We start from the raw sequence: 15,543 nt of genomic DNA, 5'->3' as shown, positions 1-15,543 counted from the left end.
CAAGATGATTTGCCTTTTGGCATCCTCAAAGCTTATTAAATATTTTCTCACAAACGCAGACTGGTCCTGATGTGTTTAGAATACAGAGAGCAGATCAACAAATTCCTTATCATGTGGCCACTTCTCCATAACAGTTTGGTAGTGCAAAGATGAAGAACTCTAATTTCTCTGGCACTGGATCTCTAGAAATTACCAGAAGTAGGAGTCTGCAGCAGCCTCTCACTTGGGAATTAATTGGCTGATTAGTAGACTATCCAGAAATCTGAAACAACAGGCAGGCCAGCTGATGATATTCTGATTTTGCACACAGAAAATTCTATTTGTCCACTTTTATCAGGGTTTGGCTGAACTTGAGAGAGAGAGAGAGAGAGAGAGAGAGAGAGAGAGAGAGAGAGAGAGAAAACACACCTGTCTTGCGGGATGAATGACTTTAGAAGCCCACTTTCTACTAGAATAAGTTTAAGGGTTTAGATTTTATTTTACCATCATCATAAGCTATGTCACCAATTTTTCTCTGTTTTCCCGAGTTTTAGCTGAGAAATTCATTCATGTCCAAATTGTAACATTATCATTTTTTAAAATATATTTTATTGATTTTTTTACTGAGAGGAAGTGAGAGGGATAGAGAGTTAGAAACATCGAAGAGAGAGAAACATCAATCAGCCACCTACTGGGGATGTGCCCTCAACCAAGGTACATGCCCTTGACCAGAATGGAACCCGGGACCTTTCAGTCTGCAGGCTGACGCTCTATCCACTGAGTCAAACTGATTTCAGCACATTATCATTTTTTTTCAAGGATCCAAGGATTTTATTTTCCTCTCCAGACAATGTGATTTTTAACTCTTTTGCTATTAAAGGATTCCCCCAGCCGAAACCGGTTTGGCTCAGTGGTAGAGTGTCAGTCTGCAGACTGAAAGGTCCCAGGTTCGATTCCGGTCAAGGGCATGTACCTTGGTTGCAGGCACATCCCCGGTAGGGGGTGTGCAGGAGGCAGCTGGTCGATGTTTCTCTCTCATCGACGTTTCTAGCTCTCTATCCCTCTCCCTTCCTCTCTGTAAAATATCAATAAAATTATATTTAAAAAAAAAAAAGGATTCCCCCAGTTCTAGTTAATGTTATACATGCGGGCGTACTTGAGGGTAGAATACTAATGTCTGCAACTAATGAAATGCATCAAAAAAGCAAGATGGATTAATGAATGGATAGGGGATTGACTAGATGAATAGAAATATGGTTAATATCATATAGTTAAATGTTAATTGTAGAATCTAAGTGGTAAATAAGCTGAAACAGTGGGGAATTGCTATTAAAATTCTTTCACGTTTCTGTACTTTTAAAACTTTCATAACAAAGTGTTAAGTGAAATAAAAATGACTTTCACAAACTCCCTGCTTATGAATAGTCTAATCATTCCCTCAGTCAAATCATTTGAGCTATTATCAAATCCAGGTTCCATTGTACAAGTAACAAGAAAAAAAAAATCCCAAAAGATGTGCACATTTGTGTCTGGGTTAAGAAAATAAAGAGAAGACATTTTCATTAGTTGTTTTTTTTTTTTTAAGTGACATTAGAACACTCATTTTATAAAGCCAGAGTGGATGATAATTTCACACCCTTGAATGATATCCTCAAAGTTATAGTATCATGTAATATCTTTAAAAAGCAAGAATTACTGTAGCAGAAAGGGTTCATATTCTATGCATAATTGTCTGGTATTAAATAAACAGTATATATTTCCAAGATGATAGTTTCAATAATACAAACCCAGAGAAGTAGATTCATTACTTCATTAATTTCTTTTTTATATTTGGCTGGCTTTTAATATTTTAAGCTTACTTATAAATTAGTCTTTGTGGTCCTTTTTAATTTCCTTTATTCAAATTTAAACATTACATTTCCATAAAATGAAAGATGAAGATGTTTTATTCAATCAATCTAGCCACTATGTATTTTTTATCTCATTAGAATTATTTTATCACCTCTCTCAACCTTAACTGTTCATAAAAACCTCATTTCACTGAGACATATAAAAGAAAATTATTTTCAGTTTGCCACACACTTTCCAAGTAAAGCATAGACACATAAAACTAGATAACATACCTCCCAAAATAAATTTCTATTTTGTTAAATATACAATTACTTGATAATTTTCCCCTTAAGATGGTCTTACACAAATATAATTGTCTAAAGTTTGATTTAAATAAAACGCACAAGAAAACAGGCTCTTAAAAATATAAAAGAATACATTTACTTTAACTTGAGATCCTCAAGATATAATTGATGTATTTTTTTTAAATAGCAAAAGACATTTTTGTCCTCCATTTTTTACAAGTTTCTGTTGCTCATTGAAAGACAGATTCAGATTTGACAATTTTGTCTGGTGGAGAGAAAAACACACTTGTTTAAATATCTAATTCAATTAATTTATCCAAGAAAAATTAATCAACTAAAACAACACAATCTTGCTCAGAGCAACTGTACCTTTCATTAAGTGAGCAGCTTTATAACACTGAGCGGTTTGAAAACACTTCATCTGAGGATGGAATCAAATCCAGCAATATTCACATACGTAATTCCATGTGTATCCCCGGTTGCCACATGCATCCTGAGAAAGGGAGACACACAGTGCAAAGGAGTTATGGTACTAATAATATTAACCTGTTGTGATGATACAACCTCTGATTACATAAAAATGTATAAAAATCATACAGCAAGGATATTTTTTGCATAATGCTCACTATTTTGATAGCATGAAAGCTATTTAATCCACTATTTATTTTGCAGTAATTCTCATCAATGATTTAGAATTGCAATAAAAATTACCTGCATTTGTTTTCATCATTCAATTGGTTCCAACAGATATTCTGCATGAATTCGGTTTCTATGTCTATATATATATATATATATATATATATATATATATATATATATATATATATTGATTTCAGAGAGGAAGGGAGAGGGAGAGAAAAAGACATCAATGATGAGAGAGAGTCATTGATCAGTTGCTTCCTGCATGTCCCCTACTGGGGATCGAACCTGCAACCAGAAATCGAACCATGACCTCTTGGTTCATGGGTCAATGCTCAACCACTGAGCAACACTGGCTGGGCCGGTCTCTCTGTCTTTGCCATTCACTACACAGTGCAGATCTCATTTGCTTTTCACATTGGCCTTGTATTTTACTCAAAAAGAATAGATGAAGCTGAAATTGATTTGGTTCAGTGGATAGAGCATCAGCCTATGGACTGAAAGGTTCCAGGTTCGATTCCGGTCAAGGGCATGTACCTTGGTTGTGGGCATATCCTCAGTAGGGAGTGTACAGGAGGCAGCTGGTCTATGTTTCTCTCTCATCGATATTTCTAACTCTTTATCCCTCTCTCTTCCTCTCTGTAAAAAAATCAATAAAATATATTTAAAAAAAGAATAGATGAGGACCTTGAGGAACATAGCTAGTCTTCTGTTGATCGGAAACAGGTCTTCAAATGGAAGGGGCATTTGGAGAGAGAATGATCTGAGAGTCATGCCCCCCAAGATGACACTTGGGTAGTTCCTCCAAGTAAAAGGCCAAGAACGGTTGACCTCCGGGGTTCAGGCACTGTGCACGTGGCCCCTCCAGATCAGATGAGGCTAAACCCACCCCAGTGACTTCCGTGAAGCCTCAAGAAAGCAGACCACACTGGTCCTTACATGTGCGGAACCTTCTCAGGAGAGTGTGGATAATGCTGCAGGCCTGGGCTGCAGCTGGAGGCGGCTCCTTACCTCTGCACCGGCTGGAATGGGGGTCGTGCTGGCGGGAGTGATTCTGTGTGTGAGGAATTTCAAGTTCAGCTGCTCTGGCCCCACAGTGACTGCAGCCATTTTCTTCCCGTTTCATTGCTATGCGCAGTCACATCCCCAGTAGCTTTTTCTTAAAAATTGCATCCTGGGTTCATTTATGTCTTTGTTCCCTGAAATATCCCAAGACCAATTTTTTCCCCCTTCTATTCATCAGTCCTCATTGTAAGTTCAAAAGCTTGTCACTGCCTCGAATTTCTTTGTTGCAACTGAACCAAGTTTCAGCCTTTTTTTTTTTTTTTTTTTTTTTGTTTTGTTAATATTTCAGCCATTTGGGAGCCTCCATTTGCTAATTAATGATCATAACTGTTCTTTTCCTTTTCTTTCTGATTCTCCACAGCCTTCCTCCTCTCTGGCAGGTAATAGCTTGTCTCGGCATTTGCTTCTTGATGTGGTTTTCTTCTTGTGAGTTCTTTTGTTTGTGAGCGTCTAATGCTTGCCTGGGACGTTTTAATTGCACTTTATTTGAACACAAAGGTCCTCTGCGCTTTGAATTCTCCACATTTCTGCAACAATAGGTAACAATAAAGCCAAATTTAAGGAAAGAAGAAGAATATCGAAAGTTCCCTGGAGCAGAACACGGCATTTCATTAGTTTTCAATAATGCAGCATTTCATTAGTTTTTCAACACCCACACTGTGAATCTCGCTTGCTGATCATTCTTTGCCATTCCGTAGCAGTTTCTCCTGCATCCGCAATTATTTCAGAAGTGCCAAAAACAAAGCAATGGTTCTTTCCACAGGGAAATGTAGGGCTGAAAATGAGCTGACTGCTAATAAAGGAAAAGTTACCAGTTATGCAGAATATTGAGATCCCACATCAACCAAGAACCAAGTGTCTATTGTCTGTATACATATGCATTATATACCTAGCAATATACAAAAATAAAAATTTGGCCCTGCCCATGTGGCTCAGTGGTTGAGTGTCAACCTATGAACCAGCAGGTCACGGTTTGGTTCCAGATCAGGGACACATGCCTGGGTTGTGAGTTCGATCCCCAGTGGGGGTATGCAAGAGGTATCCAATCAGTGATTCTTATCATTGGCATTTCTGTCTTTCTTTCTCTCTCCCTTCCTTTCTGAGATCAGTAAAAATAAATTTAAAAATAAAAATAAAACTTTGTCTAAAGCTCCTCTCTTCTCTACATCATCTCCTGCTTCCTTTCACTCGAACCAATCAATTTTCATCCCAAATATTCTTTCTTGAAAAGATATGAATCTTAAAAGCTTCCCAGGATTGACTTCCCAGCCCACCGAAATGTGGAGGTAGAAAATACCCTAGGCCCCAGCAGGTTTGGTTCAGTGGTTAGAGCGCGGCCTGTGGACTACAGGGTCTGGGCTTCCATTCCAATCAAGGGCACACACCTCCGTTGCAGGCTCCTCCCCGGGCAGGGCCCTGGGCAGGGCACATGCAGGGCAGGCAATCAATCATTGTGTTCCTCTCACATTGATGCTTCTCTCTGTCTTTCCCTCTCTCTTTCATTCTCTCTAAAAACCAATGGAAAAATATCCTCAGGCAAGGATGAACAACAACAACAAAAAAAAGCCCACAAAAAAGAAAATACCCAGATAGCCCGAGGAGTGGCCACCAGAGCCCCCCATGGCCACTTGGAGTGCCACGCAGGCATGTGGGGGTTCTCACTGAGACAGCCCAGGAGCAGAACTGGGTTGTGAAGACAATGTCAGGGAGCCCTTCAGTTTGGGCTGAGGAGTCTGGAAATCTGCCATAAAACTTGTTTATGTGGCTCATTTTATTTTTATAAAAAGAAGGATATTATCGTGATGGTAGGGGGAGGAGTGGACATCTAAAAAGAGACCTTCATTAGCAGGACATTCTGAGCTGTCATCTGGCCTTATTGCTGCCTTTTGTATTTCCAAGATCTTTAAGCTTTTGTAGTCAGCTAAGGAAAAAAACACCTTAAAGTGACAATGCTGTGTCAAAAATAAATCCCCAGAAAAAACAATGAAAATGATGTCTATGAAACTGGCTGCCAAAGGCCAAACGAGATTCCTTTTCTTCCCAACGTGATGGGGTGATTGGTCTCAAACCAGCTCTTCTGTCAAAAACAACAATAAAACTGGAAAAGCATAATTGCTTGGACTAGTGGAAGAGCAGAACTGGGATCCTTGAGTGAAGGGAAGCGAATAAGATGAGCCTACAACCAGCCCCACATTTTTTGGACTATGGTGAGGGGCAGGGCACTAATGGAGACTGGCCATCTCAGAGAAATGCAGTCCTTGGTTAGAATTGAGATATCAAGTTGGCTAGCATTGATGGGCCTACCTGGGTTGCAGAGTACTGCCCCACTCATTGTCATGGCCTTCTTGAAGCAACTTGCAAGGCCAGGTCTACAGGCCAGCCCTGAAACTCCCATGAGTAATCCTGCTCCAGAGCTCCCTGCCTGCCCGATTAGACAAGGCTTGTTGGGCCCTCATTGAAATTTAACTTCTGCCTTTAACACATTACATATGTGCTTTATGTAAAAAACATAAAGCACATATGTACATTTCTCTCTCCCAATGAAGATGTTGAGAACTATTAGACATTGTTCAACCTCAGACTCCATCTCAGCATTTGCTTATAGAGAATCCACCTGCTACACTGGTGGATTCTAACCTTTAACAAGGAAATAATAACACACTCAGAAAATAGAAAATACTCATAATCTATATTATATAACCAGCATAACCTGAAGTCAAAATCTTATAGTTATTATAAGAAAAGTAAGGTCTATATCACTCATAAACATATATGTAAAAATTCTTACCAAAATATTATCAAACAATCTGTGGGGGGAAAATACTTCATAATAAGTTGGGTTTATAAAGGGAATGCAAGATAGAATTAACACCTGAAATCAAATTTAATTTACTATATTAACAAAAGAATTCAATCATATGACCATCACAATAGATGCAGAAAAAAACTTTTGACAAAAATCAACATGATTTCATTGTTTAAAATGCTCAAGAAAACAAAAATAGAAAGGAATATCCTCAATCCAATAAAGAACATCTATGAAAAATTGACAGGTAATATGATATTTAATGGTGAAAGAATGAATTACTTCCTTCTAAGTTCAGAAACAAAGCATGGATGCCTAACCCAATTGCCTCTATTTGACATCATACTAGAAATTCTAGCCAGTGCAAAAAGGCAACAAAAGGAAATAAAGGGGAAAAATCTAGAAAGTAAGAAGTGTAACTATATTTATAGACAACATGATTGAGTATGTACAAAAATTATAATAAACGTACATAATGTTAAAACAATTAAGTAAATTTAATAAGATTATATGATACAAGGTCAATATACTAAAATTAGATACAGTAGGTCCTCAGGTTATGTCAGAAATCCCTTTCTACAGTGCGATTTTTGTCTTAAGTTAGAACCCACCTACATGAGTACCTACGTCACTCACATGAAACACATACACAGCAGTAATGAAGTGAAACAGTAAAAAAAAAAAAAAAAAAAATTAAAAGAAAGATAACAATTCCTGACCTTTACTTCTGGTAAATAAATAATCTTGCCTAATAAAAGAGAAACATGCAAATTAACCATCACTCTGCTACACCCACTGCTAATCAGAGTGAGTATGCAAATTAACCCAACAAAGATGGTTAGCATATGCACTCGCAGAGCCATGTGAAGCCTGCTATGAGGAGAAAGAGGGAGGTGGAGGGAGCTACTAGAGTAGTGCCCCAAACAAAAGCGAGGACTTGCCAGCTCTGGGAGGCCCAGGAGCGGGGATGTGTCAGCTCCCAGGAGGCTGGGGAGTGGGGATTTGCTGGCTCCCAGAGGCTGGGAGTGAAGCCAGGGGCCTATTGCATGAATATCGGGCAACAGGCCTCTAGTAAAAAACATAAAGCACATATGTACATACGTTGAAATGATGGAACTTTTTTTAATATATAAATAAATGGGAGATGGCAATGTAACCACAAAACGATGTATGTTGAGTCCAACATAACCTGAGCACTGCCTGTGTTTATACTAGCAACAAAAAAAAATGGAAAATACGTTTTAAAACTGTACCATTTATAATAATAAAAATACTAAAGTAGCTGAAGATAAATGTAATGAAAAACACACATTATCTCAGTATTGGAATCTGAGAAATAAAAAATGAAATTACTAAAGAGTAATTCTATATTCATGGATTGGAAGACTTGATTTTATTAAGACCTCATTTCTACCCAATTTAATCTATAGATCAAAAGCAATCCAATCAGAATCCCAACAGGCATTTTTGTAGAATTTAATAAACTTATTCTAAAATTTATATAGAAATGCTAAGGCATAGAATATATTGCAAATATTATCAAAGTTTGATAGCTTATTCTACTTGAAGTCACAAGTGTAAAGTGTAAAGCTATAGAAACAAAACAGTATGGCATTGGTGAAAGGCTAGACACATAGTCAGTGAAGATCAATTAGTATAGAGTCCAGAAATAGAAATATGTGACAATTGATTTTGAGTAGGCAGCCAAAGAAATTCAGTGAGGAAATGATAACAGATAGTGTTGTAATGAGATATCATAGAGAGGAGATGGGAAAGATCTCAACTTTTAATCCATATCTTATAGAAAAATTAACTTGAAATGCATTATAAATCTATACATAAAAGCTAAAAGTCTAAAACTTCTGAAAAAAGTATGTAAGAAAGTTTTTACAACCTTGGAATAGAAAAAGTTTTATAGACAGGACACCAAAAACACAAACCATAACAGAAAAAATTTCTGATTAATTAGACTTGCATCAAAACTAAATTTCTCTCCTCTTTGAAAGACAACATTAATTTAAAAAAAAAAAAAAAAAAAAAGAAGAAGAAGAAGAAGAAGAAGTTACACACTGGGAAAAATAAGTGCAATACATATACCTGACAAATAACTTATTTCAATAACTCAGTTATTAAAAAGACAATGAAATATTTTAAAAGGGAAAAATACTTGAGCATAAAGATAGAAAATGGCCAGAAAGCAAATGAAAAAAAATGCTCAACATCATTCAATTGTTAGGAAAGTGCAATCAAACCATGAGATACCACTTCACACATATAAGAATCCTAAATAATATAGAGGTAATATGCAAATTAACCATCACATCCTCACACAAGATGGCTACCCCCATGAGGTCACAAGATGGCTGCCACAGGATGGCTGGCAGGGGAAAGCAGTTGTGGGTGACCAGGTTAGCAGGGGAGGGCAGTTGGGGGCAACCAGGCCTGCAGGAAAGGGAGAGAAGTTGTGGGGGACCAGGCCTGCAGGGGATGGCAGTTGGGAGCAACTGGGCTTGTAGGGGAAGGCAGTTGGGGGGACCATGCCTGCAGGGGAGGGCAGTTGGGGGTGACCATGCCTGCAGGGGAGAGCAGTTAGGGGCATCAAGCATGCAGGCAGAGTGATTAAAGGTGATCAGGCAAGCAGGGAGAGTGGTTAGGGGAGATCAGGCAGGCAGGCAGGTGAGGGATTAGGAGCTAGCAGTCCCAAATTGTGAGAGTGATATTCAACTGCCTGGTCACCCCTAACTTCCCTCCCCTGCAGGCCTGGTGCCCCCAAACTGTCCTCCCCTGCCGGCCCGGTCACCCTCTCCCAAAGGGTCCCAGATTAGAGAGGGTGCAGGCTGGGTGAAGGACCCCCACCTGTTTCTTCACCCCCTCCTCCCCAAGTGCATGAATTTCATGTACCAAGCCTCTAATTTCACTATAAAAAGGATTGAAATTCTGATACATGCTACAATGTGGATGAACCTTGAAAGCATTACCCTATATTAAGTGATAGAAGCCAGACACAAAAGGCCACATATTGTAAGATTTAATTTCTATGAAATATTCAGAATAGGCAAATCCATATAGACAGAAAGTAGATTGGTGATTTTCAGGGCATAGAGAAGGAAGTGGGAAGTCACTTCTAATAGGTAAGGTGATGAAGGTGCTCTGGAATTAGTGGTAATGCTAAACACATGTGAATATACTAAAACCACTGAATTATACACTTAGGTAAAGTTTATGCGATACATGTCTCCAAAAAAATCCGGACCTTTTAATAGTATCCTATGTAATAAAAGAGTAATATGTAAATTAGCCATCATTCCGCGACAAAAATGGCGGCACCCATAGCAGACACTGGTGGCATCTGCTCCTTGGCTGCAGAGGGAGAGGAGGGGTCTCTGGCCAGAGGACTGGGAGCATCCGAGCCATGGCCATGTGGTGGGAGGGAAGGGGCCTGTGGGGCTCGAGCCCAGAGTCCACACCATGGCTGTGCGGGAGAGGGAAGGGGCCTCTGGGGTCCTGAGCTCAGTGTCCCCTAGGCAGGGAGGAACCAGAAAAATGGATCTTTCCAGTTCCTGATGCTGACAGAGGCCTATGCGTGCTGGGGTCCTCCACCTGCAGCCCTCAGTGGCAGACCGGAAGCCCCCTGCCAGCAGTCCAGACAGACCAGCATGGCGCCGAGGGTTGGGGGGAGAGGAGGACAGGAGAGTTGTCCGGTGGGCATGTTACAGACATCAAATCACTACCATCAAGGCCACCCCCACCACACACACTCGCAAGTAGTATGGTCCAAGAGGGCGACTCCTAAGGCAAGGCTCCATGGCAGCTGATGCTTACCATGCCAGGTGAGGAAGCCAGACCTGAAAGCCCACGCCCCTGAGTACCTGAGCTGCAGGGTGTCGTGGGCCAGGCCCTGAAGAGGCCCCAGGACAAGAATCTTCCCAGAGGCTGTGCGGAAGGAGGGGATGAACCTCTGGCTAGAGGCCAGGGTGATGGTTGCTGGTGTCTTTGCAGGCCAAGACCAGGCTGAGGGACACCCCCTCCCCCAACCCCTGTGCACAAATTTCATGCACAGGGCCTCTAGTCTATATATATAAAAGCCTAAGCGACCGGTATGATGGAATGACCAGAATGACTGGAACAATTGGTTGACTAGACACTATGATGTGCACTGACCACCAGGGGACGGACAGTCAAGGGGGGAGCTGCCCCCTGGTGGTCAGTGTGCTCCCACAGGGGGAGTGCCACTCAGCCAGAAGCCGAGCTCACTGCTGCAAGCACAGCTGCAGCGGCGGGAGCCTCTCCTGACTCCACGGCAGCACTACCGAGCAGCGGCAGCCCGTGCAATGGGCTGGGATGAGCAGGAGTGGCATGGCGTTCAGCCCCAGTTCTGGCTCCTCCCTGGCCACCTGCCACTTGGCACACTGCTACTGGATGTGCCCGCAACCAAGATACATGCCCTTGGGGATGTCCAAGTGCCTGTTTAGGCCTGATCCCCGTAGGTCAGGCTGGGATCCGGCCTAACCTGGCAGTGGGACATCCCCCAAGGGGTCCCAGATTGCAAGAGGGCACAGGCTGGGCTGAGGGACAACCCCCTCCCCCCAGTACACAAATTTCATGTACTGGACCTCTAGTAGAAATATAATAATGGACACAAATTTCCAGAATACCTCAGGCATTATCAAATTAGAGTTTCCATTAAGTCCTTCCTGAAAGCCATTGCTGACATGACCTAGTTTTGGGTACAGAAAATATTGCCATTGTTTGCATAGAAATTATGATCCTCCCCAGTGTCTGTTCTGGAGAGACTAACAGTTTTCTCTTTTCAGCCACACACAAAAGGAGAATGGGGCATGGTGTTATTTATATAAACTGCCCAGCCAGCAGTTAATTATTTCTGAGCTTTGACAAGTCAAGCCTGAACTCTAGTCTCCTTAATGAAGAGCGTATCTCTAATACTCGTGTTTTCACGCTGGTGATGTTGGCCTTTGCTTGTGGAATTCAATCACCAATTCAGCTCCCAGACAGATTTGAAAGGATGTTCTGTTCCAGGGATGACCATTAAAATAGCTAAAGAGTGTTTGTTTCCCACATCATTTTAGCCTCAGAAAACCTTCATTTAAAAAGTGAATTTTTACTTTACAGTTTCTATGGAGATTGTTCAAATAATAGGGAACACAACATCAACTGTACTTGGGAAGCAGTATGTGAATATGCCTTTTAGTAAGACACAGTGTATTTTCTTTTTTAAAAAATGTTTTTACTAATTTGAGAGCGAGGGGAAGGCGGAGGCAGGGAGAAACATTGATGTGAGAGAGAAACTTAAATCGGTTGTCTCCCAAATGCATCCTGACTAGGGACCAAACCTGCAACCAGGGCATGAGCCCTGACCAGGAATCAAATCGGGAACCTTGCAAGACACGAACGACACTCAATCGACTGAGCCACACCGGCCAGGGCAAAAACAGTGTACTTTCATCTGCAATGTGACCTGATAGACAAGAAAACACTCTGTGGAAGCCCAACGAGAGTGTCGACCTGTGGACTGAAAGGTTCCAGGTTCAACTCCGGTCAAGGGCATGTATCTTGGTTACGGGCACATCCCCAGTGAGGTGTGTGCAGGAGGCAGATGATTGAAGTTTCTCTCTCATCGATGTTTCTAACTCTCTGTCCCTCTCCCTTCCTCTCTGTTAAAAATCAATAAAATATATTTTTAAAAATGGCTGATTCCAGGTATTTTTTAAAAAAAGAAAAAGAAAACACTCTGGAGAAAAAATGTGGCAGATTGTTAGAAGACTAGATCTAGTCCTGGATTTGTGACCCTGTACATGTGTGTGAGAAACAAACACTATTTCATATATGCCGCTGCTATTTTGTGTCTCTGTTACATGGAGTTGAATTTATATCCCATCAGAAAGAATGAATCTATCAGAACTTCTCTACGGGGGGAATAACATATTGTGTTTCGAAGGAATAATTTAAGTAGAGAAGTGAGGTCCTTAATAAAGAGCATGCTTGCTGGACACATTTTATGTCTGCGAGGTGGGAACATCGGGTCAGTGCAAGACTGCTTGGTTCCAAAGAGAAAAGCTTGATGATGACTATTAGTCATCCACCTTCCCACACACTGGATGGGGCTTGGTTTCTTCTCTAAATAAATTTAAACAAATTTTTAAAAATATCAATGTGGAAAGGAACTGCTTGTGTGTCCAAAGTGACTATGTGAACCCATCCAATCCTGTCCTCAGGGACAGCTCTATGGATTCTGTCAGAACTCTTAAAAGTAACTAGAGGAGCCCAGCTGGTGTGGCTCAGTGGTTGAGCATCGACCTATGACCCAGGAGGTCATAGTTCCATTCCCGGTCAAAGCACATGCTCAGGTTGCGAGCTCAATCCCTGTTGCGGGGTTTGCAGGAGGCAGCCAATCAATGATTCTCTCTATCTCGCTCTCCCTCTCACTTCCTCTCTGAAATCAATATTTTATATATATGTGTACACACACACACACACACACACACACACACACACTCAAATTTGGGTCTTTTTTTCCGGGGGGTTGGGGGGAGGTTGTTAATATTATGGCCACATTAGCCTCATGACTATTCCTTGACTAAGCCAAGCTCTTTAATTGCCTTTGCTCACACTCTTTAGTGCAAATGTCACTTCTTCAAGGACTCCTTCCTGGCAGTCCTGTCACTCCTCGACCTTTATTCCGCATTATTTTTGCATAAGATTTTTCACCACTTAACATTATATTATACACTTATTGTTTGTTTTCTGTTGTCTTTCTCACTAAAATTCAAACTCCATAAAAAAGGACTTTATCTCGTGCATCTTTATGTCATCCATAACAATGCCCGACAAGCTGTAAGCATTCGACAAACATCAGTGGCCTGTTGTTTAATACCGCAAAACAAACCAGCTCTCTCAGTGATCTAGCATATATGATGGTTTCCTCCTAAATCAGGTTCCTGGGGAGATAAATTTCTGTGTGATGCAAATTCCCAGGGGCTCTCCATGGTGAAAGATGGAAACATCTTTGTAATACTGATGGCTTCTTTGACTGTGATCTTTAAAACTTTTCTATTACCTTGGAAAAGAAAATTTGCCAGTGATAAGAAAGCTAGGAAAGTCTACTCAGAAAAAAAAATTGTATAGGTGATATATTCATGCCTGCCCCCATTAATACACTCAGGAGTCTATGAGCCAATCAAGTAGAGAGAGAAAAAATAGTTCCAGGAGATTATGCATCCATGTTCAGGGCCTGGTTGGCTTGCAACTTCTATTCTATCACAGAGACAGCCATGATGAAATGGGTTTCAAGAATGAAGGTGCCGCTGAAACCGGTTTGGCTCAATGGATAGAGCGTTGGTCTGCGGACTGAAGGTCCCAGGTTCGGTTCCGGTCAAGGGCATGTACGTTGGTTGGGGGCACATCCTCTGTGGGGGGTGTGCAGGAGGCAGCTGGTCGATGTTTCTCTCTCATTGACATTTCTAGCTCTCTATCCCTCTTCCTTCCTCTCTGTGGAAAATCAATAAAATATATTTAAAAAGAAAGAAAAAAGAAAGAAAAAGAAAAAGAATGAAGGTGCCACTGTTTGAGAAATAAGGCCATGAATTCCCCCATTCTCTCCTCCAGAGAAAAAGAGGGAACTTTTGGATAACTGAAATCAGTTCAACTCAATGCAATGCAAAAAATGAAACAAACAAACAAACAAAACAGCACTCCTTGAGCAGCCACTATGTAATGTGTGCCATGAAAGAGGAAGGAAAAACATGAACGTCTATTTCATGGACCCCAACTAGAGTAGTGTCACCGTCGTCTCGACTACCCTACTGTAAGCTAGCCGGGTGTAAATAGGAAGCACATTTCTTTTCAACTCTCCTGAGCTCCTCATTATGTTGAATGGAGAACAGACTCTTTCCCCTATATGGTGATGTTTTGCTACTTTCAAAACAAGCTTAAATGAAATGCATTTCTTTTCACGTTGGCAGAATAGATCACAACAGCTCTTCTGGCGTTATTAGAGTCTATTATCCGCTTGTGATTGCTCTGTACAAACATGCTTTGCTTCTCTTGGGGACATGCAGGAAAAGCCTACGGAATTTCAGCCGCATTGATCTATGCGTAATGTGGCTGTCGACTTCAATAGAGTTTGTTTGTTGTCTTGGTCACGGTAATTATGGGAAAATAGCTCTCCACAATCCTAGTAGAGGTGGTGTCTTGCTTTGACCTTCTTGTTTCTGCCTGCTTCTTCACTGATAACAAAGACAAATTGGGTTTACAGTTGAGCCAGGGCTCTGCTTCATTTGGAAACATTACATACCCCAATCCAACTAAGGGCCTGGTGTTCAATTGCAGAGCTAAGAAGCCAAAGTGCCTGCCATTCTAGTTTCCAACCTTCCTTTTCTCTTACCCTGCCGCCGCCCCTCCTCCCACAATAAGCCAAGATCATCAAAACCCTGAAACCTTGACCTCTCTCTAAAAATGGTCAGTTGACAGAAGCAAGCATGGGTTTCCTTTCAAATTTGACAACTGGTTGTAAACATTCCATGCACCAAAGTGGTAATGGTAGTCCATCGAACTGAAAAATGCTTCACTATTTATTCCGAAGAAGTAAAAGCCAAAAGAGGAGAAGAAGGGCTAGAGAGAGGTAGAAGAAAAAGGAAAAGAAAGAGGAGAAACAGGTGCCCATCCCACACCATTAGTAGTGTGCCCAACACCCGTGGATGCCTGGTGTGAGGGCACAAAGAGGCAGCACTGGTGGCAGTTTCTGTCCAGAATATAGAGGAGTCCAGAAGAACCTAGTCCCCTCATATGTGATGGAAATCCCTGGGAGACTTTCGGACCTCCACATGCCATGGAGTGGTTGTGTTCAAGTAAATCTCATGTAGGTCTCAAGGAATGGGGAGTTCTTATATGCCATCTGAGATG

General features: G+C 41.2%; 1 protein-coding gene across 1 annotated transcript in view; it reads right to left on the bottom strand.

Annotated features, from left to right (window-relative positions):
• Positions 1-3,435: 3,435 nt before the first annotated feature.
• Positions 3,436-15,543, bottom strand: part of USP46 (ubiquitin specific peptidase 46) — a 108,967-nt gene continuing 96,859 nt past the window's right edge. Inside the window, exon 8 of the mRNA XM_084900082.1 lies at positions 3,436-4,345. Coding sequence (XP_084756208.1) covers positions 4,129-4,345 — 217 coding nt within the window. The 3' untranslated portion in view covers positions 3,436-4,128. The remainder of the gene's footprint in view (positions 4,346-15,543) is intronic.

This window comes from Pipistrellus hanaki (assembly GCF_964339955.1).
Source record: "Pipistrellus hanaki genome assembly, chromosome: 1".
NCBI classification, from domain to species: domain Eukaryota; kingdom Metazoa; phylum Chordata; class Mammalia; order Chiroptera; family Vespertilionidae; genus Pipistrellus; species Pipistrellus hanaki.
Note: the sequence above shows the minus strand (reverse complement) of the source record. Positions and strands in the feature narration are given on the sequence as shown.